This window comes from Salmo salar, chromosome ssa22 (assembly GCF_905237065.1).
Source record: "Salmo salar chromosome ssa22, Ssal_v3.1, whole genome shotgun sequence".
NCBI lineage: Eukaryota > Metazoa > Chordata > Actinopteri > Salmoniformes > Salmonidae > Salmo > Salmo salar.
Window position 1 is genome coordinate 49,984,719 of NC_059463.1, and position 24,471 is coordinate 50,009,189.

A 24,471-nucleotide genomic window follows, 5' to 3' on the forward strand; every position below is an offset into this window, starting at 1 on the left:
TGAGATAACAGAACCTGGGTGTAGGGGAGAGAGAGGGGGGGATGCCACGATCTATACCCAGAAAGGCCCACGTCATGACACAGCTACTGTATAAGTCATTTATTTTCCCCCACAGTTAGCCAGGTTAGTTAGCTTACTAGCTACAATAACTTCCAGTTAGTTAGCAACTGCTCCTACAATCTTTGGCTTTACTGTAACACTGGTGTCACATTTACAAAATGATGTGGATTCACTAGAAAACCAACCTAACGTAGCAGGTGTAAAATAAACTCCTAAAACTAGATCCCCTACATACTGGTCTGAAACTAGATCCCCTACATACTGGTCTGAAACTAGATCCCCTACATACTGGTCTGAAACTAGATCCCCTACATACTGGTCTGAAACTAGATCCCCTACATACTGGTCTGAAACTAGATCCCCCACATACTGGTCTGAAACTAGATCCCCTACATACTGGTCTGAAACTAGATCCCCCTACATACTGGTCTGAAACTAGATCCCCTACATACTGGTCTGAAACTAGATCCCCCTACATACTGGTCTGAAACTAGATCCCCCACATACTGGTCTGAAACTAGATCCCCCTACATACTGGTCTGAAACTAGATCCCCTACATACTGGTCTGAAACTAGATCCCCTACATACTGGTCTTGACCAGAAGAAAAATAAACTGTCGCGAGGTTCTGCACTCTTCAACCAAGGAGTTAGGATAGTGTCACCTTGTTAACATCCAAAAGCGGAAGTTGTGTCACAGGCTCTCTTCCATTTCCCCTGAAAACCGGAACATCTGGTTGTTAGGGACTCTGCAGAGGCTACTAGAAACCAAACGCAATGAAAGGGGGAGGGAACTATCTGAATTTGGCCAATAGAAACTCTGTTTTGCAACTGTTTGCTACGGTACTTTTGATCCGTTTCTTTATTTTTTTGTATTTATTTATTTTTTTCCTCCCCAATTTCATGATATCTAATTGGTAGTTAGTCTTGTCCCATCGCTGCAACTCCCGTACAGACTCGGGAGAGGCAAAGGTTGAGAGCCATGCGTCCTCCGAAACACAATCCCACCAATCCACACTGCTTCTTGACACAATGCCCACTTAACCCAGAAGCCAGCCGCACCAATCTGTCGGAGGAAACACCGTACACCTGGCGACCATGTCAGCGTGCATGCGCCCGGCCGCCACAAGGAGTCACTAGAGCACGATGGGACAAGGACATCCCAGCTGACCAAACCCTCCCCTAACCCGTACGACGCTGGGCCATTTGTACGCCGCCTCATGGGTCTCCTGGTTGCGGCCGACTGCGACACAGCCCGGGATCAAACCCGGATCTGTAGGGAAGCCTCCATCTGTGCCTTTGACCGCTGCGCCACTCGGGAGGCTCTTAATCCACTTTGTAAATGTATAACTGTAATGGAATCTTTGTGGTACGATGCAGGATTCTAAGTCTCGTTCTTGCTCTTTGTTTTGATGTCTACTGCAGAGAAGCGAACAGACACCAACGGCAGGGTATATTTTGTTCACCACACATCGCGGATGACCCAGTGGGAGGACCCACGGACGCAAGGGTCAGTGTCACTTCCAAACAAACAATCCAAATACTGACTGAAAAGAACGGCTCTTGTATGACTGTCGGTGCCCTGTAAATATGTGTGTGTGTGTGTGTGTGTGTGTGTGTGTGTTGGTGTAGGCTGCTTAATGACAAGCCTCTACCTGAAGGCTGGGAGATGAGGTTCACTGTGGACGGCATCCCCTACTTTGTGGACCACAACAGAAGAACCACCACCTACATCGACCCTCGCACGGGCAAATCCTCCCTGTGAGTCGTGTGCACTCACTCACTGACTCCCAGTGACCCTTTGGTTGCTGGCCCTCCAGCCCACTACTCACTCACTATCTCACTAATGCGCTCTTGCATGTACACTTACAGTCCAAAGGATTCAAACATTTTTTTTAAAGATCCCAGGTGCACAGACACACACAATTGTACCATCTACTCACCAACCTAATTGTATCACTCAAAAGATGTTGAATGTTATTTACTCCAGTGAGACCCATCAGATAAGCACATAAACAAGTGTCAGTGTCAACAAGCTCATTTATTTCATGTTTGCTTCACAGTGAGAACGGGCCTCAGATCACCTACGTCAGGGACTTCAAAGCCAAAGTGCAGTACTTCAGGTTCTGGTGTCAGGTACGTACCCTAGACACCCTGTACCCTAGCTTTGTAGTGTACACTATGTCCTGAGAACCACCGCTGCCTTTTGAAAATGCAGTCTTATCTGTCCTAATTCCCCTAAAGTATACACTTCCTACTGCATTCTTTCCACATTTAAAAGGAGGATTGAGTTATGCAGTGGTGATTTTAGCATGTACATTTTGGTGGGGCAAACGCAAAAAAAACATTTTTTGATGCATGCCAGCAAAGCCACTAAACAATACGTTAATTGCACTATAACGGCGACAAGTTGTGCCCACAAACTGTTAGGGCCTACATAAAGCTGTCCCAACAACAGAGCTTTCTTTTCAGCACCATGGAGTGAATCCTTACCACCGCTACACCTGACTATCAGCAGAGCCTTGTCTGGCAGCGAAACAGTTAATTCAGCCTCATTTACTGTCTTTTAAAGAACATAGCTGATATGGCTGACTTGCTAAAACAAATGTGGTTTCTACTGACAATTGAGATGTACAAACTATGGCATAAGGGAACGATGAGCGGAAAAGAGGCATTCCGTAATTTCGATTAAGACATTAATGAGCGAGCTAAGACAGACGTAGTCAATATAACTGTGTTCAGCACTTTTAAAATGTACAGCGACAGAATGCAGAACATGGGTTGCTCTTACAGTATTTTCCCTGTACATCAAGTCTGAACCGTAGGATCAATAAAAGGGGCATTTAAGCAGACAATGAAACCTCTTACAATATTAGATGATAACATTTCTCAAAAACAGGTTATAGGCTACATGTGCACCACTTAGTCAGAACAGTAGCGTTAGGTGAAATTAAGAGGAGAAAATAGACCAAATGATTAGGGTGATGCACATGGGCTACTAACAGCTTACCACACAATATACACTTACTATTACTTTCTTAGCTACAGTGTGTATATATACAGTGAGCACCATAATTCATTGGACTGTGACCGTTATTTTGGTTCTGTACTCTAGCACGTTGAGTTTGAAAGGATACAATGACAATGAGGGTGAAGTGCAGACTGTCAGCTTTAATTTGAGGGTGTTTTCATACATATCGGATGAACATTTAGAAATGATAGAAGCTTTTGTACATAGTCCCCCTCATTTTCGGGCATCAAAAAACATTGGACAGTTTAACATAATGTATAATAAAGTAATCATTGTCAATATTTGGTCGCATATCCTTTGCATGCAATGACTGCTTGAAGTCTGCGATGCATCGACATCACCAGACGCTGGGTATCTTCCCTGGTGATGCTCTGCCAGGCCTGTACTGCAGCCATCTTCAGTTCCTGTTTGTTTCGGGACTTATTGCCTTCAGTCTCCTCTTCAGCATGTAAAATGCATGTTCAATTGGATTCAGATCCGGTGATTGACTCAGCCAGTCAAGGTTTTTCCACTTTTTGGCCATCAAAAACCCCTTCGTTGCTCCAGCAGTATGTTTAGGGTCAATGTCTTGTTGCATGATGAAGTGCCCTATAATGTGTTTGGAGGCATTTGGTTTTATCTGAGCAGATAAAATATTTCTGTACACTTCAGAATTCATTGTTCTACTTCTGTCTGCAGTCACATCATCGATGAAGACAAGTGAGTCTGTTCCACTGGCATCCATACAGGCCCAAGCTATAACACCCCCTCCACCATGTTTCACGGATGAGGTGGTATGCTTTGGATCATGGGCATGTCTTTTTATTTATGTCAACACTTTCCTCTTTCCATCACTCTGGTAGATGTTAATCTTTGTCTCATTTGTCCACAATACTTTTTTTCCAGAACTCTAGGTGCTCTTTTAGGTGCTTTCTCAGTCTATTGGGTCTTTTGACATAATTGAGTTCACCAGTTTTTTTTTTTCTTCTTCTTGTTAATGATGAACCAAACTGTTGACTTGGGCATGCCCAGGTTTTTGCAATGTTCCTGATTGATTGATTTTCATTTCTGAGCCTTATCACGGCCAGCTTCATTTGCATCGACACTGCTGTCTTCCTCATGTTGTCACACCCCAACAACAACCTCCAAAGGCAATAGCAAAGTCTAGAATCAATACTATTCATCAACAGCTCTCCTGCATTCACTAACGACACACATCTGTGAAGCCAATTCAACAAATACTTGTAGTACCTTAAAATGGGAGGACCATGTACAAAAGGTGCTGTCATTTCTAAACGGTTCATCCGATATGTATGAAAATACCCTCAAATTAAAGCTGACAGTCTGCACTTCACCCTCATTATCATTGTATCCTTTCAAACTCAAAGTGCTAGAGTACAGAAACAAAATAACAAAAAAAATGGTCACTGTCCAATGAATGATGGTGCTCGCTGTATGTCCCTCGCATAGTACTTCATTTATGCAGCAGCATACAAGACATTTTTGGACTCAACTTTTGATGTGCTCACTTAAACAGAAAGGTGGCACGGCGGTCCATTGTGGGCAAATTTTGTCATAAAAGTCTAGCATTCTCTGGATTTATGGTGGGAACGGGGGAAACCACTCCATTGAATAGCAGGCTAGTGGTTGCTTTGCAATGCTTGCAGTTAGCCACTGATTCCTTCCAAACGACTCATTGTTGAATTTGCGATTTCCAACTTGTTGTGTAATCTTTATGGCCGATGAGCACCGATACGTTTTATCTATCATTTATCTTAGTTATTTCTCTTCATATGACAAGGATTAAAAGGGATTTGCCAGTAGATTGTTGACTTGATTCATGATGATGACTGCTAGCTAAAATGTTGACATGATCAGTCTAATCAAAGCTACTGTACATATAACGTGATTTGACGTAATTTTATCTGTTGCCAATGACCTTGAGCCTTCTTGGAAGGGCATTTGTAATTTAACTCTATGGCAGGACCAAAGGGCTTACATTTTGGATGTCTACCCAAACTAAGGACTTAAACTTGGCGATGACGTAGTGTCCCCATGAGTGACAGAACACTGAGCCGATCACGGCGCAATTCTCCTATTTTCTGCTGGCTCACCCCACCACCACCACCACAGGAAGCACAGAGCTAGGCTGAAACGTCTGCATTTTGGAGCTGCCTCGCTCAAGAAAACAAAAAAGAGACCATATGTGTATTTGGCTTTATTAACTCAATGATATATTTTTTTACATTGTTTGCAAACTGATATGTGACATATATTTATACCAAAATAACATGCAAAACAGGAAAGCCCCCCCCCCCAAAAAAAAAATTGTTTTTATACACTACCGGTCCAAAGTTTTAGAACACCTACTCATTCATGGGTGTTCTTTTATTTTTACTATTTCTACATTGTAGAATAATAGTGAAGACATCAAAACTATGATATAACACATATGGAATCATGTAGTAACCAAAAAAGTGTTAAACAAATCAAAATATATTTTACATTTTGATATTCTTCAAATAGTCAACCTTTACCTTGATGACAGCTTTTCACACTCTTGGCATATATGATTATATAGCGATCTTAAGATGAATGCACTAACTGTAAGTGTCTCTGGGTAAGAGCGTCTGCTAAATGACTAACATGTCAATGTAAACAGTCGAGCTCAATCAAGCACAGCTAACGTGTTTGACTTTTCAAATAGTACTTGAACCCAGGTCTGGCTTCTTCCTGTCGTCATTTCCTTTTAAGGACAAAGACAAGTGAACATGTGCACACTTAAGGACACTTCTTGATTCCCACTTAAGTCCAATTTTCACTTAGTCATTCATTGATGTCAATGGGAAACTAAGTGAAAATTTGACTTCATTGGAATTTAGGATTCCCCATTTTGGGCAAAAGGGAAGAACTCCAGTTAATTCTGTTGTTACTGGGGCCATAACGTGAGTCTTTGTCTTCCAGCAACTGTCAATGCCACAGCACATCAAGATCACCGTCACCCGCAAAACCCTCTTTGAGGATTCATTCCAGCAAGTGAGTGTATTTATAAAAAAAAAATATATATATATATATAAATATAAATTGGCACACCACTAAACTTGCGCTCTTTGTAGTTCTGTGAATAAATACAAAAATAACACTAATTGAAAAGTTGTCAGTGTTCCAGGAATAGTTTGTCATTTCTTTTGAGCAACTTTGAGTACTCTATTTTTGCACCTGTGATACAGAAAGGTGGATGAATACAGGGGCTGTGTTCAAAAATAGTCAAACGTTGTAATGTTTCTGTTTCCAATTCTCTCTCTTTGTCCATCAAAGATAATGAGCTTTCATCCACAAGATCTCAGACGGAGGCTGTGGATAATATTCCCCGGAGAGGAAGGCTTGGACTACGGAGGCGTGGCAAGGTAAATGACCTATTTTGATAGGTTAAGTATGAGCTCATATTAGGAGTCATTGTGTGTCAGTCTTTTCAACGTATTTTTTTAAATGTTGTGTTGTCAGGGAGTGGTTCTTCCTGCTGTCTCATGAGGTGCTGAACCCCATGTACTGCCTGTTTGAGTACGCTGGGAAGGATAACTACTGTCTCCAGATCAACCCTGCCTCTTACATCAACCCCGACCACCTCAAGTACTTCAAGTTCATCGGACGCTTCATCGCCATGGTACCTACCTCAATGCTATCTATGGGGTGAATCCTAACCTCCACCTTTAGTCTAATTTTCACTAAGTCATGCATTGATGTCATTGGGAAACTAAGGGAAATTCACTTCAGTGGGAATTCGGATGCGGCCCTTCACTAGCCTGGGCCTTGTTCATAAGGGCTAGCAACATAACATGTTGCAACAGAAAATGAAAATGAGCCTCCCTGTTTCAGTTTGTTCAGCGCCGACTGAACACGACCCTGAAAAAAAGCCACTCTGTAGTTGCTGATCACAGCCCTGGTTCATGATGCCACTCTGTAGTTCCTGATCACAGCCCTGGTTCATGATGCCACTCTGTAGTTGCTGATCACAGCCCTGGTTCATGATGCCACTCTGTAGTTCCTGATCACAGCCCTGGTTCATGATGCCACTCTGTAGTTCCTGATCACAGCCCTGGTTCATGATGCCACTCTGTAGTTCCTGATCACAGCCCTGGTTCATGATGCCACTCTGTAGTTGCTGATCACAGCCCTGGTTCATGATGCCACTCTGTAGTTCCTGATCACAGCCCTGGTTCATGATGCCACTCTGTAGTTCCTGATCACAGCCCTGGTTCATGATGCCACTCTGTAGTTCCTGATCACAGCCCTGGTTCATGATGCCACTCTGTAGTTGCTGATCACAGCCCTGGTTCATGATGCCACTCTGTAGTTCCTGATCACAGCCCTGGTTCATGATGCCACTCTGTAGTTCCTGATCACAGCCCTGGTTCATGATGCCACTCTGTAGTTCCTGATCACAGCCCTGGTTCATGATGCCACTCTGTAGTTCCTGATCACAGCCCTGGTTCATGATGCCACTCTGTAGTTCCTGATCACAGCCCTGGTTCATGATGCCACTCTGTAGTTCCTGATCACAGCCCTGGTTCATGATGCCACTCTGTAGTTCCTGATCACAGCCCTGGTTCATGATGCCACTCTGTAGTTCCTGATCACAGCCCTGGTTCATGATGCCACTCTGTAGTTCCTGATCACAGCCCTGGTTCATGATGCCACTCTGTAGTTCCTGATCACAGCCCTGGTTCATGATGCCACTCTGTAGTTCTTGATCGTATCCCTGGTTCTTGATGTTTCTCTACAGTCCTTGTTCCACGGGAAGTTCATCGATACGGGATTCTCCCTGCCCTTCTACAAGCGCATCCTGAACAAGCCCCTGGCCCTAAAGGACCTAGAATCCATTGACACGGAATTCTACAACTCCCTCATCTGGATCAAGTGAGTTTGGGAATGGGAACGGGAAGTAGGAACGGGAATGTGGAGAGCTTTCCCTTTTATAATGGTGGTGCAGTGGCGGTTGAGGATCCAATGATGAGGTTGATGATTATAACTATGAGGAGATGATGATGATGATGAAGAGAAGAAAATGATGATGATAGTAACTGATGAGGAAGGTGAGGGGCTGTGATGATGACATCTACCCTCTTGTGGTTGCTCCCAGGGATAACAACCTGGAGGAGTGTGGTCTGGAGATGTTCTTCTCTGTGGACAAGGAGATCCTGGGGGAGGTTACTACTCACGAGCTGAAGCCGGACGGAGGCAACGTACTGGTCACTGAGGAGAACAAAGAGGAATACATCAGGTAGGATTGAAAACCAACTAGAAATCAGTGGGTACATATTTCTTGCCCAACAGTAGAAACCATATTATCTGATACATTCTGTGTTGTGTGTGTGCTTCCTCCAGGCTGGTGGCAGAGTGGAGGTTGTCCAGAGGTGTGGAGGAGCAGACCCAGGCCTTCTTCGAGGGCTTCAACGAGGTCCTCCCCCAGCAGTACCTGCAATACTTTGACGCTAAGGAACTGGAGGTACACCATGGGTTTATTCATACACAGATCAAATGAGTTACTGTAATGAAGTAATGAGATGTGGAAACCACTCACACAACTTCATGCTTACTCAATCTGTTTTATCTCAACGTATGGTGGCTAAACAGAAAATGGCATGGACCAACCTTCAGTATTTTCCCGTCAAATGTCTTCACTGAAGTATTGCGTGCTAGATTGTTGACGCTCAAGGTTTATTTGGAAACTGGTCAATCACCACAGTATACCGGGTTAAAAACCGTGTTAAAGATTCTCCCAGACTTCACTGGTCATTCTTCCCCATTGAGAGTGGTGTAACATGATATCTGGTCCCTCCACTAGGTGATGCTGTGTGGCATGCAGGAGATAGACCTGGTGGACTGGCAGAGGCACACCATCTACAGACACTATGCTCGCAGCAGCAAGCAGATCCTCTGGTTCTGGCAGGTCAGCAGGCCTCTACTGTTTCATTCATCAATTATAGTATATCGTGAAGGGGTGTTTACCGTTTGGCGTATTTTGACTATTAAATGTTCTGATGTGAAAATGTTTCTTACAGTTTGTGAAGGAGATGGACAACGAGAAACGCATGAGGCTGCTACAGTTTGTCACTGGCACCTGTCGGCTCCCCATGGGTGGCTTCGCTGACCTCATGGGTACGCAAGAGAACCGTTTCTACTATCCATATATACGATATGTTTTTTATATTCAACTAACAACTAACCTACACCTAAAGGGATTGTTTATGGATAATTAGCAAGTAATCCATGGAAGTCGAGGATGCAAATGTTTTTTGGGACTTTTTTATTCTGATAGATATAGACATTGAAAGAGATCGATGGACCAGCTCTAGTCACAGAAATTGAGGATTTTGATATTTGTGAGGAGAGTTGTCATTTGTGTTTTCAGGGAGTAATGGGCCACAGAAGTTCTGCATCGAGAAGGTGGGCAAAGAAAACTGGCTTCCAAGAAGTCATACTTGGTAAGTTCATTAGTGGAGTTACTCTCCTGTCGTTTCTAAACGCTCACTGTCTGAACATCAACATACAATTCCTGTCATATCTGAGGGCTTAGGCCAGTTCACCTCTCAATGTCAACTCAGTCTGCATTAAACGTGACCCTGCCACACAATACTTTGTCATTTTCAATTAAGCCATTAATAACCTTTCCTCTTGGTCTTCGAACTATTGATTTTGTTATCAAATATAAATGTTATGCCACTTAAGACACCTTTATCCAAAGCAACTCTGTACAGTGAGAACATCATTTTTTTGGTGTTAATCGTGCCATGCTCTTACCAACTGAGCCACACAGGACCTAATTCCATTTGTGTCTATCTACGATGTAATGATTTTATCTTATATTCCTTGTGTTTGTAATCCCAGCTTTAATCGACTGGACCTGCCCCCTTACAAGAGCTACGAGCAACTGAAGGAGAAGCTGATGTTTGCCATCGAGGAAACTGAGGGCTTCGGACAGGAGTAGTAACATTCTCCACGCACTTTGATCTGTCTAGGTTTCAGGCAGCTGCACTTTTTCCCCCAGGTCCTGGCTCTCTTGAGCTGGGCAGACACTAACAGACTTACCCCTTTCTGCCAGCCCGGAGCCACGTTACAGACCCCCAAAGCCATTACACCTGAGGTGGAATCACTGTCTCCATGGTGACAACCCTTCATACTGAATGATTCAACTTTCACCCTCTCACCTGTGTAACCCTGTTGAAGCTTGCCTTATTCTGCCTAATCAGACCACGTGTCCGGGAAGAGAGAGAGGAAGGGGAGGGGATGTTCCCTCCCCATGTTTACATTTTTACATTTTTTACATTTTAGTCATTTAGCAGACGCTCTTATCCAGAGCGACTTACAGTAGTGAATGCATACATTTCATACATTTTTTTCTCTCCGTACTGGTCCCCCGTGGGAATCGAACCCACAACCCTGGCGTTGCAAACACCATGCTCTACCAACTGAGCCACACGGGACCATGTCACATCTGCCTGTCACCTCTTCACCACAGTAGTTAATAATCACGGAAGATATTCACTACAGTGTCAGCTGTTTCATTTCTTCTCCTTCCTCTCCCTGAGCACAGACTGTTGAGTGTATGAATGAATGCTAGGATTGTGTGCTGCCGGCTCTTCCAAAACGTCAATTTGTGACATTTAGAGTGTTTTACTTGATTTAACATGTTGCTTTCCAGATGAAATATTGAATCTTAAGGCATTTACTTTGCTGGTACACCACGTTTGTGGTGGTAAGGTTTTTGTGAATGTTATGATGAAAAGCTTTATTTTTGGCGTGCAATAGTTTTAGTCAGATGTTTATGCCCTTTTATATAGATAAACCAGACATTCATTAATTACCTCAATCCAAAGTTTTTATTTATAAAGTCAGTTGTAATCAAGTCTACGTATTGATTTCAACTCTGAATATTGAGAATGCTTTTTATTTAATTTTTTTATAGCCTGAAATTGTTGAAGCAAAACAGGGTCGTATTCATTTGTCACCTAATGGAAGAACATTGATATTTTTTTTTTTACTTTGAATGTTTTTGTGCCTTCTGACCATGGCCCAGGTTTGTGTGATTTGACCCTTTCTTTCCCAAACAGTCGGCATTAGGACCGTACTTGTCTACAATAATAGCATTGTTTTAATTTTTAAGGCAAACCGAATGAGTTACTAATGACGTGGGAGTGTCAGCAGTGTGCCAAAAGTTAATGTAAGGACAACCGATAAGGGAAAGAGTACATTTAGGAATTAGTTACAGTAATTAAGAAATAAGACAACTGCTTGTGAAAATCACTCCCACTGAAAGGTAAACCTTTTTGTCGTATAGAGAATTATCATCAACTCCAAGATCAAATGATTAAGGACTAGTTTAAAATCATATCTGCGCTAGCTGACACCCGCATAGCTGTTGTTTTGGAGGTGGCTTGAGGTGGAACTGTGTTGGAGCTGTCAATTCCACAAGCGGCTGACGGTGTTTTACCTGAAGCAGACATTGCCATTGGATGCACTGAGTCACGTTAACAGAAATCCCATGCAGCCGTGTTACAATTTCGAACACTGGCATCTGTGATGTAATCTACACCTCGATTAGGATGATATAAAGCCTTATTATTTTGTTAATTGATTTTCAATTTGAGCATCATTATTTCTATATAGCCTAGACTTTCTCGTTCTGAACTTCTAACGCAGGTGGAACAGTGTGGCTTAGAAACAATGTTAAAGAGCAGCTGCTCAATGATTTGATGTCAGAATGGGCAAAAGGAGTTACCTCAGCGACTTTGAGGGTGGTATGATCCTCGGTGCCAGTCGTGCCGGTTGGCTGGGCTTTTCATGCACGACAGTGTCTAGGGTTTACATAGAATGGTGCAATAAAGAACATTAATTCTACGGCAGTCCTGTGAGCGAAACGGCTCGTTAATAAGAGGCCGAAGGAGAATGGCAAGAATTGTGCAAGCTAACAGGCCGGCCACAAACAGGCAAATGACGGCATCTCGGAAGGCGCAACTTGTCGGTCCTTGTCGCGGATGGGCTATTGCAGCAGACAACTGCACCGGGTTCCACTCCTATCAGCTAAAAACGAGAAGAAGCGATTACCAACACTGGACAATTGAGTGGAAAAACATTGGCTGGTCTGATGAATCCCGGTTCCTTTTCCGTCAAACTGATGGCAGTCAGGATTTGGCATAAGCAGCATGAGTCCGTGACCCCATCCTGCCTGGTGTCAACGGTACAGGCTGGTGATGTAATGGTGTGGGGAATGTTTTTCAGGCACACGTTAGGTCCCTTGATACCAATTGAGCAACGTTTGAACATTTCCAACACCTTGTAGGATCAATTCAGGCTGTTCTGGAGGCAAAGAGGGGTCCGACCTGGTACTAGATGGGTGTAACTAATAAACTGGACACTGAGCGTGTGGACTATGGGCCTGGGACACTATATATTTCCCAGGCCCATAGCCCTAAGAAATTTATGTGTGTGTGTGTATATATATATATATGTATGTATGTATGTATGTATGTGTATTTATGTATGTATGTGTATTTATGTATGTATATATATATATATATATATATATATATATATATATATATAACACACACACAAATTTCTTAGGGCTATGGGCCTGGGAAATATATAGTGTCCCAGGCCCATATATATATATGTGTGTGTGTGTGAATGATGCGGATTATTCTATCAACGGCTGCAGTGAGCGTAGCAAAACGACTGAATCAAGAGTAAAATCTGAACCATGTCTATGCAACAACAACAAAAAAGGTTGTGATCATTAGGCACCAAGTGGACTGAAACCGGGGGGGATTACCTGGAATTGTCCCATAAACGCTCATTCTCATTACACATTGCAAAATGTTCCATAAGTTTTTCCTTCGTGTGACCTGATGAACATCACCATGTTGATTGGCATTGAATGAGATCTACCACTTCTGACCTTTTGTGAACTCTGCTTCTCGGGCATTTCTTCAACATGCCTCTCGGTAGCATTTCTTCGCAAGAACAGTGGCAGTATAATCAAGTTTGATTAAATATAGCTTTCTTTCAAGAAATGTTTAGGTCACAGATGTGTATTTGCAGTCAAATCAAGCATCCAAGTGACACATAATATCCTTGTCGTGAGTGACTGGTAATTGAATTCAATTGACACCAACTTACATACAGTGTATACGGAAAGTATTCGGACCCCTTCCCTTTTTCCACATTTTGTAACTTTACAGCCTTATTCTAAAATGGATTAAATAAAACATTTTCCTCATCAATCTACACACAATACCCCATAATGACAAAGCAAAAAGTTTTTATTTTAGCAAATGTATACAAAAAAAATATTTTTATTTACATAAGTATTCAGACACTTTGCTATGACTCGGAATTGAGCATGGCTGTATCCTGTTTCCATTGATCATCTTTGAGATGTTTCTACAACTTGATTGGAGTCCACCTATGGTAAAATTCAATTGATTGGACATGATTTGGAGACACATCTGTCTATATAACATCCCACAGTTGACAGTGGATATCAGAGCAAAACCAAGCCATGAGGTCAAAGGAATTGTCTGTAGAGCGCCGAGACAGGATTGTGCCTTGACACATATTTGGGGAAGGATACCAATTTTTTTTTTGCAGCATCGAAGTTCCCCAAGAACATAGTGGCCTCCATCATTCTTAAATGGCAGAAGTTTGGAACCACCAAGACTCTTCCTAGAGCTGGCCGCCCATCCAAACTGGACAATCGTGGGAGAAGGGAGGTGACCAAGAACCTGATGGTCACTGACAGAGCTCCAGAGTTCTTCTGTGGAGATAGGAGAACCTTCCAGAAGGACAGCCATCTCTGCAGCACTCCACCAATCAGGCCTTTATGGTAGAGTGGCCAGATGTAAGCCACTCTTCAGTAAAAGGCACATGACAGCCCGCTTGTAGTTTGCCAAAAGGCACCTAAAGGACTCTCACCATGAGAAACAAGATTAAACTCTTTGGCCTGAATATGAAGCGTAACCTGTGGAGGAAACCTGGCACCACCCCTACGGGGAATCATGGTGTTGGCAGCATCATGCTGTGGGGATGTTTTTCAGTGGCAGGGACTGGGAGACTAGTCAGGATTGGGGGAAAGATGAACACAGCAAAGTACAGAGATCCTCGATGAAAACCTACTCCAGAGTGCTCAGGACCTCAGAATGGGGTCCAAGACAACGCAGGAGTGGCTTGGGCACAAGTCTCTGAATGGCCTAACCAGAGCCTTGTCCTTGAACCCGATCGAACATCTCTGGAGAGCTTAAAATAGCTGTGCAGCGACGCACCCCATCCAACCTGACAGAGCTTGAGAGGATCTGCAGAGAAGAATGGGAGGAACTCCCCAAATACAGGTGTGCCAAGCGTGTAGCATAAAACCAAATAAGATTTGAGGCTGTAATCACTGCCAAAGGCACTTCAACAAAGTACTGCGTCAAAGGCCCGAATACTTATGTAAATGTGATGTTTCCGGGGGGGTGGTGTACATTTCAAAAATGTCTAAAACCAGTTTTTGCTTTGTCATTATGGGGTATTGTGTGTGTGTGTGTGTGTGTGTGTGGATGGATGGATGAAGGGGGAGAAAACAATTTAATCAATTTTAGATGAAGGCTGTAACTTAACAAAATGTGGGAAAAGTCAAGGGGTCTGAATACTTTCCGAATGCACTATCGATGACAAAAATAGTGTTAACCCCAGCCTAGTGGCTGTCTTAGCTGTGAGTGTCTGGGTTGTTTAGTAGTTTGAAAATGTTTTGGATCGGGGAGAGACTCCTTGAATTTCCATTAAGAAACACACATTTTTCGTTTAAAAAAAAAACGTTTTCAAAACGTCATGTATTGTGTGCCGTGGCTGTCTCGCCTCTGATACCGATTTATAACTGGGTGTATAGTCAGGGCGATTCTACATCCCATTGCTTCACTGCATCCTCAAGACTTCTTCTTGACCACACACTCATTCTGGCTCACCACCTCATAGTGCACTGCCATGAAGAGATTGCTGTTATTAACAAATAACAAGTGATGGCGCCTTACTCGGCTTATTAACCACTTTAAATTATTGTTCTTTTTTAAGTATTGCCATGTCCCCAGATCATAAAGGAATAAAATGTACAGAAATATGTTGGTGTTAACTAATCATGTTGATAGTATTTTTCATTGTAAAAGCTCTCTAACATTTTAATAAATGTGAGTTAATGGTTGGATACTAGTTCTTTTTTCGTATGTGAAGATGAAGGATCTTTATCATGTGAAAATAAAAGTCTAAATAAACAATGGGCTACTGGAACTTTTGCGTGATATATTTTCTTTTACATTTAAGTCCCACTAAATCCTCAATTCAGACGCTATCAAATATCTGACTGAATTTAATTTAGTAACTGTCCGGTGAAAATCTCACTTAAAAGTTCATATTCTGTTAACTCATACCCAAATAATGTTGACTCTTCTTATACTCGTATTTGTGGACAAAACACAAATTAGAGAAATAACAATAAAAGCACTATTTGTATCTCAAATAGTGCTTGCTATTTCCTCTTAGAGGATGATGTCATCCTGAGGAGGATAGGCTGGCCAATCAGCGGTCTACTCCCTTGAATGAGTTAGCTTGCTACCTCGCCTGTCTTTTCACTACTCAGGGCTGGATTTTCTTATACATTTGTACATCTGCTGTGGTTAGTTTGAAAGTTGGGAGACCTGAGGCACCAGCTGCAGGGGGAATGGCGCAGAAAAAGAAACTGAAGAGCGGGAACATGGAATATCTGTCTACTGAGTATAGAACTACATTATGTCTCCCTATAGACCTGGGGCTCTCAGAGGTGATCATGGGAAATGGAGTTTGAGGGAGTTGAGTATAAGGAAGAGGCAGTGTCTGTGAAGCGTGAAAAGGAAACAGAGTCAGGGAAATGGAAATCCACAAGGATTATTTGGTGATTGGAGTGCGATTCAAGGGAAAAATCTGTTTGAGGTATCGGAGTGGGTGGAGAGTAAGCTAGGAAAAGTGCAGGCAAGGTAGCAAGAAGTGGATTCATAATGGTAGGATGTACATCTAAACTCACCAAAAAAGAAACGTCCTCTCACTGTCAACTGCGTTTTATTTTCAGCAAACTTAACGTGTATATATTTGTATGAACATAAGATTCAACAACTGAGACATAAACTGAACAAGTTCCACAGACATGTGACTAACAGAAATGGAATAATGTGTCTCTGAACAAAGGGGGGGTCAAAATCAAAAGTAACAGTCAGTATCTGGTGTGGCCACCAGCTGCATTTGAGTATTGCAGTGCATCTCATGGACTGCACCAGATTTGCCAGTTCTTGCTGTGAGATGTTACCCCACTCTTCCACCAAGGCACCTGCAAGTTCCCGGACATTTCTGGGGGGAATGGCCCTAGCCCTCACCCTCCGATCCAACAGGTCCCAGATGTGCTCAATGGGATTGAGATCCGGGCTCTTCGCTGGCCATGGCAGAATACTGACATTCCTGTATTGCAGGAAATCACGCACAGAACGAGCAGTATGGCTGGTGGCATTGTCATGCTGGAGGGCCATGTCAGGATGAGCCTGCAGGAAGGGTACCACATGAGGGAGGAGGATGTTTTCCCTGTAACGCACAGCGTTGAGATCGCCTGCAATGACAACAAGCTCAGTCCGATGATGCTGTGACACACCACCCCAGACCATGACCGACCCTCCACCTCAATCGATCCCGCTCCAGAGTACAGGCCTCGGTGTAACGCTCATTAATTCGATGATAAACGCGAATCCGACCTTCACCCCTGGTGAGACAAAACCGCGACTCGTCTGTGAAGAGCACATTTTGCCAGTCCTGTCTGGTCCAGCGATGGTGGGTTTGTGCCCATAGTCGACATTGTTGCCGGTGATGTCTGGTGAGGACCTGCCTTACAACTCTCTCAGCCTATTGCGGACAGTCTGAGCACTGATGGAGGGATTGTGCGTTCCTGGTTTAACTCGGGCAGTTGTTCCCATCCTGTACCTGTCCCGCAGGTGAGATGTTTGGATGTACCGATCCTGTGCAGGTGTTGTTACACGTGGTCTGCCACTGCGAGGACGATCAGCTGTCCGTCCTGTCTTTCTGTAGCGCTGTCTTAGGCGTCTCACAGTATGGACATTGCAATTTATTGCCCTGGCCACATCTGTAGTCCTCATGCCTCCTTGCAGCATGCCTAAGGACGTTCACACAGATGAGCAGGGACCCTGGGCATCTTTCTTTTGGTGTTTTTCAGAGTCAGTAGAAAGGCCTCTTTTTAGTGTCCTAAGTTTTCATAACTGTGACCTTAATTGCCTACCGTTTGTAAGCTGTTAGTGTCTTAACGACCGTTCAACGGGTGCATGTTCATTCATTGTTTATGGTTCATTGAACAAGCATGGCAAACAGTGTTTTTAAACTCTTTACAATGAAGATCTGTGAAGTTATTTGGATTTTTACGAGTTATCTTTGAAAGACAGGGTCCTGAAAAGGGGACGTTTCTTTTTTTGCTGAGTTTATATCCCAGAGGGATTGTGCTTGGGTCGACTGTGGGGAATGAGAGGTAATGTGTATTAGTCTACGGAGCTGAACTCCTCTCAAGGGGGTGATAACCATGCCTCTAAGTGTAGAGGATTAGCAACTAAAGAAGGTTCTTGGCGTGTGTGAAGCCCGACGATTAACCAGAAATCGAGGCGGCTGGAGGGAGGAAAATCTGTCCGTGATGCTGTGCTTTGAGTTGGAGGTTCTCCCTGATAGGGTGATGTAAGGATATATGAGTTATTCGGTTAGAGTATTTGTGCCTAATATTTTTCAGGGTTTCCGCTGCCAGAAGTATGGGCATGGTCAGTGTGTAGGAAGGTTCAGCTGAGATGTGGTAGGGGTGGAGGTTTCCATTTAGTGGAGGCATGTCTGAAGTAGGAGCCCTGACAGTGTAGTAACTGTGAAGATGGTCATTAAGCCAAGAATACAGAATGCCTGGTTAAAGTCAAACAGATAGAGGTAGCAAAAGTCAGAGTAGGACAGGGTGTAACATATGCAGAGGCAGTGAGAAGGGTGGAGAGGGAGGGAATGCTTCCTCCGTTGCTGTGATAAAAGGGCCAATGAAAAAAGTGAATGTTACTGTGCGTTGACAAATCCAGGTTTTTGGCCTTTATGGCAATGGTTGTGAATTGTACTGCTCAAGTAGAAAGCAGGTCAGAGAGAATTACCATTATTGTGAAAGCGGCATAATAGCATAGGATCTACAGGAGATGTTGGGAGAAGGAGTGGCGCCGTCCCAGGCCTGTGGGCCAAGAAGGGATTAATTTACCTGAACTCTGTAGCATGGATAGTTGGCTAGGGGTTGGCTAGTGTAGTATATGTAGTTTGGGATGTTTCTTTTTTATTTGTGAAAATATTTTCTTTGCATTTGAAGTCGAAGAACACAGTTGTATTGGATGCCAACCACCATTAAATGGAGAAGTACTCTCATTCATATGTTTAATGACAGGTATATGCCCACACAATTCTGTTATTGGAGTACGCCCACACCATTCCAACACCAGAAAAGCTGCTCTTTAACATGCTTAACTAAAACATTTTGGAAGGAAAACTATTTTTCTCATATTGGAAATAGGTCATATTTCATAGAAATCTGACAACACTGGACAGTTACTGTAACTTGGTGGCTGTCCTCAGGCTTAAATAGGAACCTTCATGCAGATTCTTTGTCCCGTGACGGCAAATATTTGCGCGGCACTAAAACGCTTGGGTTTGTGTCACATTCATTCAAGACCCCCAAAATGGCAGGTCCAGATTTAGTCAAAACGGTGTTGTACACGATTAATAATTTATTACAGCAAGAAAAGTATAAAGCTGCACTTGCAGTTGTTAAAGGATTCCGAAATGGTGCTGTGTAAGTTGTTTACTTAGCTACTTACTTTCTAGCTAGCCAGCCAACTTACTTTGCTTATTTCTAGCTAGCTAGCTAGCTAGTTTGTCCACTTAGCGAGAATCTGTTATCTACGTTAGCTATTATTTTACAGCTTGCTATCCAACGTACAGTAGCTAGCTTCCCTTTGAGCTAGTTAGCCAAGGTTGGCCAGCAAGCGTATTGAAATAACTAGCTATGTAGCTAATGATGATGGTCAAGCAAAGTCAGCTAGATGGACCTAGCGTTGTTGTTAGTAGCTATCTATCAAACCTTGAAACACTTGACATTAGTTAGCCTAACTGTAGCTAGCTTGCTAACTCAGTGGTTTGACCTTTCTCACGATTCATACAGTTTGGCTGACCTGCCATTTCACACACGTGTAAATCAGTTGACATTGACCTTGAACCTGATATTTCTCATTTACAGTTATGGGGCAAAAATCCGGGCACCCCATGCTCTTGTCATGACGTTTCTTTTCAGAAGTGGAAGGTAAGAAGACATTTAAGCACTCTCCCAAATCCCTTAACTAGCGCTGAAATAAATCAAAACTGCATCAAAAATTGATAATGGTCTATTAACAATGGACAATGCGCCCCCACCCCTTTTCATATGCTCAGCCTGAAAGATAAGCTGCGAGCCATTGTGAAGGCCACGTACCAACACTCGCGCAACCTCGCCTACTTTGTGTTCACGTACAAAGGACTGCAGGCCCTACAGGAGAGGATCCATGGGAAGAGTCTACAGTCTCAGTCCTTCTTCGCCGCCTGCCTCGGTGGCTGGTTGGTGTTTGGGGAAAACAACAACATCAATAGCCAGGTAATCCAGAACTAAAACATGGAATAAAGTTCCAGAACATCATTGGTAGCCCTATCCCCCCCCTCCCTGAAGTCTCAGGTAAGTCTATGGGCCAAATGTCCACTCCTGAAATTCAAAACGTGCAGGTAAACTGTCCAAATAACCAGTGACACAAAACCAGCACACTGGAACAGTTGTTCCTCGGTAGTCGTCCCATCCCATTTGTTATATTTGTCTTTCCACAAGAGATTAATAGCCAGATAAATTGACAATAGTTATGTCATGAGGGCTGCGCTCAACCTGGATTACTAGTGCCAATACATGACCAATAAAACATCTGGATAGTGCAACAAGGTGACAACCTATGTCAAGTCTTCAAAGTGGTTACGAGAGAAAAGAGTGGTCGAAAGGAAGCTGCCCAAGACTGTTCTTATGTAGGCTAGCCAATATTCTACCTTACTGTATTTCTAATGAAATGTACTTCCTTGTTGTTTTGGCTAATGAAAGGATCTTCCTTGTCATGTCTCTAGATCAACATGTACCTGCTGTCTAGGATCCTGTTTGCCTTGTCTCGCCTGGCCGTGGAGAAAGGCATTGTACCGCAGCCCAAGCGGGACCCCTTCCCCCTGTTTGCTACCCTGGTGTGGGGCATCGTGCTGTGGCTGTTCGAGTACCACCCCCACACCCTCCAGCCTTCACTGCAGTCCTCCATGAACTACCTCTACCACGACAGCAACGTGTGGAACGATATCTCAGACTTCCTTGTCTACAACAAGCCAAGGACTGTCGCTCCCAAGTGAGCTAAAGCTAAAATAAGCATCTCAATAGACTAAAGTGTCTTCCTCGTCTCCTTTCCTTCATCTGGTCTGAAAGAACTGGACTGGGTGGAAAGCAAATTCCCAGTATGACTTTAGACTGTTGGGATGCAGGCCTGGGCCGTATTTAAAAAGTGTCTCAGAGTAGGAGGGCTGATCTAGGATCAGTTTTGCCCTTTAGAAAATAATGAATAAGATGATACATACATACAGTACCACTCAAAAGTTTGGACACACCTACTCATTCAAGGGTCTTTATTTTTACTATTTTCTACATTGTAGAATAATGGTGAAGATACCAAAACAATTAAATGACATGTAGTAACCAAAACATATATTTTAGATTTTAGCTTTTTCAAAGTAGCCACCGTTTGCCTTTGACAGCTTTGCACACTCTTGGCATTCTCTCAACCAGCTTCACCTGGAATGCTTTTCCAACAGTCTTGAAGGAGTTCCCACATATACTGAGCACTTGTTGACTGCTTTTCCTTCACTCTGAGGTCCAATTCATCCCAAACCATCTCAATTGGGTTGAGGTCGGGTGATTGTGGAGGCCAGGTCATCTGATGCAGCGCTCATCACTCTCCTTCTTGGTCAAATAGCCCTTATACAGCCTGGAGGTGTGTTGGGTCATTGTGCTGTAAGCGAAAACCAGATGGGATGGCGTATCACTGCAGAATGATGCGGTAGCCATGCTGGTTAAGTGTGCCTTAAATTCTAAATAAATCACAGACTGTGTCACCAGCAAAGCACCATCACACCTCCTCCTCCATGCTTCACGGTGGGAACCACACATGCGGAGATCATCCATTCACCTACTCTGCATCTCACAAAGACACTGCGGTTGGAACCAAAAATAAAAAATTTGGACTCATCAGACCAAAGGACAGATTTCCACCAGTCTAATGTCCATTGCTCGTGTTTCTTGGCCCAAGCACGTCTCTTCTTCTTATTGGTGTCCTTTAGTAGTGGTTTATTTGCAGCAATTCAACCATGAAGGCCTGATTCACGCTGAATCCTCTGAACAGTTGATGTTGAGATGTCTGTTACTTGAACTCTGTGAAGCATTTACTTTGGCTGCAATTTCTGAGCTGCAGTTAACTCTAATGAACTTATCCTTTGCAGCAGAGGTAACTCTGGGTCTTCCTTTCCTGTGGCGGTCCTCATGAGAGCCAGTTGCATCATAGCAACTGCACTTGAAGAAACTTTCAAAGTTCTTGAGATTTTCCGGATTGACTGACCTTCATGTCTTAAAGTAATGATGGACTGTTGTTTCTCTTTGCTTATTTGAGCTGTTCTTGCCATAATATGGACTTGGTCTTTTACCAAATAGGGCTATTCTCTGTATACCACCCCTACCTTTTCAAAACACAACTGATTTGGCTCAAATGCATTAAGGAGGAAAGAAATTCCCCAAATTCACTTTTAACAAGGCACACCTGTTAATTGAAATTCATTCCAGGTGACTACTTCATGAAACTGATTGAGAGAATGCCAAGTGTATGCCAAGCTGTCATCAAGGCAAAGGGTGGCTATTTTGAAGAATCTCAAATATAAAATATCTGGATTTTGGTTAATATATGATTCCATATGTGTTATTTCATAGTTTACTACAATGTAGTAAATATAAAGAAAAACCCTTGAGGTGTCTAAACTTTTGACTGGTACTGTATATCGCCTAGATAAGCACTATTTGTGAATATGGGCCCTGGTTCTCTGCCATGTTAAATCAAAAGCTAGTGATGATAAACCTTTAAAGAAATTAAATATTTTTTAATAAATGTTGGCTTTCATTAAGAACTATGTGCTCCTAGATCTAGTGTAAGTGAAATAAATAATACCTGAAAAGGTGTGAAGCGGATTTGCTCTCCCTGTCAATCTAGAATTGTATCAGTTTTTATATGCTACTGTAGTTTAGAACAGGGTTTCCCAAGCTCGGTCCTAGGGGCATGTTTTTTGTTTTTTTTCCCGGCACTACACAGCTGATTCACGTAATCAAAGCGTGACCATGAGTTGGTTATTTGAATCAGCTGTGTAAACCAAAATGTGGTCCCCAGGAACGAGTTTGGGAACCCCTGCTTAAGACTATGCACTACCTACAGTTTTTTTTTCAATGCACTAACCGCACTTGATTCATAGAATAGCATATTTTCCAGTAATTACTAGATTCTTTGTAATGTTTCTTTCATAAGATAGTGCTACTTTTTGTTTTTAATAACAAAGCACTAAGCAGTATTTAATGTGATATTTCCATGATCTAAAACCGGTGTTTTTAAATATTTTATTTGAATATTCATATACTACTCATTTTACTTTCCTTAGTTGTTTTTGGTTTCGAATCATCAGTTTGACCTTAAACAGTGTTTCTTGTTAAACGTTTGTTACAATTACTTTTTTTGCAACGTAGGTTAGCATGATAAAAAATGTACATAGTTCTCTTAAAAGTCAATTGCCTTTCTTAGCCATACTGTCATTCAACAATGCTTTTTAATTTATTGAGGACACATTCACTGTGCTATTCATGGTAAAGTATGTGTCCTTTTCGGATCACACTTTACAATGTTTTTTTTTGTAATTGGTGTAAAAACATTCAAGAATAGTCTGATCCATTTTTACTTTCTCAATCTTTTTTTATGTCTAGCATTGAGCCTTTGGTCTGTTTGTTGCTCAATTCAGGTTCCACCCGTGGAGTGTGAGTGAACATGATACAAGCCCAATTCCGTTTCTCCCTCCCTCATGGAGTATGCACGCATTCAGTCCCCCTCAAGGATTTCAAACCAAATCATTGGTGTATGCATTTGGCTTGAGGGAGTCTCGATCACATTTCTTTCACCAACCCATTCCTCACAAAATTATTCTGCTTAGAATTGGGCTACAGATTACGTTCAGTTATCTAATTATACAGGCATTTCAAATGCAACAGAATAAATGCTGCTTTTATGATTTATGTAGTATATTATTATTTTCTTGACACATTTGCCTGTGATTTGTCTGGAATGAAACGTGATTGTATTTGTCAAACAAAGTAGCCACATGGTGGTGCCAAGTAATTCACAATTTCATGTGAAACAGACAACCCATCCACCTTGCACCCACACTCAAGATGTAGATAATTTTCAGAAGGAAAGACATTTTTTTTAAAATAAAATAATCAACTAATCGTGGTGTTCACAACTAGTTAATCAGGTGTGTTAATGCTTGGCTGCACCATATAAAAGCCTGCACACACTACGGCCTTTTAGGACAGGCTTCTGCACAGCTACCCCTGACCTTCAAACAGTAATAGATGTTGTGACCTGAATTTCAACCTGTCATAGAGCACTCTTGAGTTATCTTGAATCATAACTACTGTCAAGCCACGGAATAGTATGATAATCACCTATCGACTTACAATTCCACTATACTGATTTATAGTCCAGCATTTAGCGTTTTAACTTTTTTATTTGATTTATTTCACTATTTCATAATTTACAACTGCGACCTGACCAAGATAAAGCAAAGCAGCGCGACACAAACACAGTTACACAAGGGATAAACAAACATAGTCATTAACACAATAGAAAAATCTACATACAGTGTGTGCAAATGTAGTAAGATTAGGGAGGTATGGCAATAAATAGGCCGTAGTGGTGAAATAATTGCAATTTAGCATTAACACTGGAGTGATAGATTTGCAAGTAGAGATACTGGGGTGCAAAGAAGCAAAAAATAACATGGGGATGAGGTAGTTGGGTGGGCTATTTACAGATGTGTTGTATACAGGTGCAATAATCGGTAAGCTGCTCTGACACCTGATACTTAAAGTTAGTGAGGGAGATATAAGTCTCCAGCTTCAGTGATCATTGGCAGCAGAGAACTG

General features: G+C 42.6%; 2 protein-coding genes across 3 annotated transcripts in view; both read left to right on the plus strand.

The window, feature by feature from the left end:
• Positions 1 to 11,699, plus strand: part of itcha (itchy E3 ubiquitin protein ligase a) — a 35,663-nt gene extending 23,964 nt beyond the window's left edge. For both annotated transcript variants that reach the window (XM_014168119.2, XM_014168118.2), the window contains 13 exons: positions 1,484 to 1,568; positions 1,691 to 1,819; positions 2,122 to 2,194; positions 6,033 to 6,104; positions 6,387 to 6,475; positions 6,573 to 6,732; positions 7,852 to 7,985; positions 8,209 to 8,349; positions 8,454 to 8,574; positions 8,914 to 9,018; positions 9,131 to 9,227; positions 9,481 to 9,553; positions 9,957 to 11,699. In XM_014168119.2, the coding sequence (XP_014023594.1) occupies positions 1,484 to 1,568; positions 1,691 to 1,819; positions 2,122 to 2,194; positions 6,033 to 6,104; positions 6,387 to 6,475; positions 6,573 to 6,732; positions 7,852 to 7,985; positions 8,209 to 8,349; positions 8,454 to 8,574; positions 8,914 to 9,018; positions 9,131 to 9,227; positions 9,481 to 9,553; positions 9,957 to 10,056 (1,379 nt within the window). In that variant the 3' untranslated portion in view covers positions 10,057 to 11,699. The remainder of the gene's footprint in view (positions 1 to 1,483; positions 1,569 to 1,690; positions 1,820 to 2,121; positions 2,195 to 6,032; positions 6,105 to 6,386; positions 6,476 to 6,572; positions 6,733 to 7,851; positions 7,986 to 8,208; positions 8,350 to 8,453; positions 8,575 to 8,913; positions 9,019 to 9,130; positions 9,228 to 9,480; positions 9,554 to 9,956) is intronic.
• A 7,118-nt stretch (positions 11,700 to 18,817) lies between these two features.
• pxmp4 (peroxisomal membrane protein 4) lies at positions 18,818 to 21,047 on the plus strand. The gene is made up of 4 exons (XM_014168096.2): positions 18,818 to 18,984; positions 19,429 to 19,491; positions 19,620 to 19,818; positions 20,328 to 21,047. The coding sequence occupies exons 1-4, from the start codon at positions 18,872 to 18,874 to the stop codon at positions 20,595 to 20,597; spliced, it is 645 nt and encodes a 214-aa protein (XP_014023571.1). The 5' UTR covers positions 18,818 to 18,871; the 3' UTR covers positions 20,598 to 21,047.
• Positions 21,048 to 24,471: the final 3,424 nt, after the last annotated feature.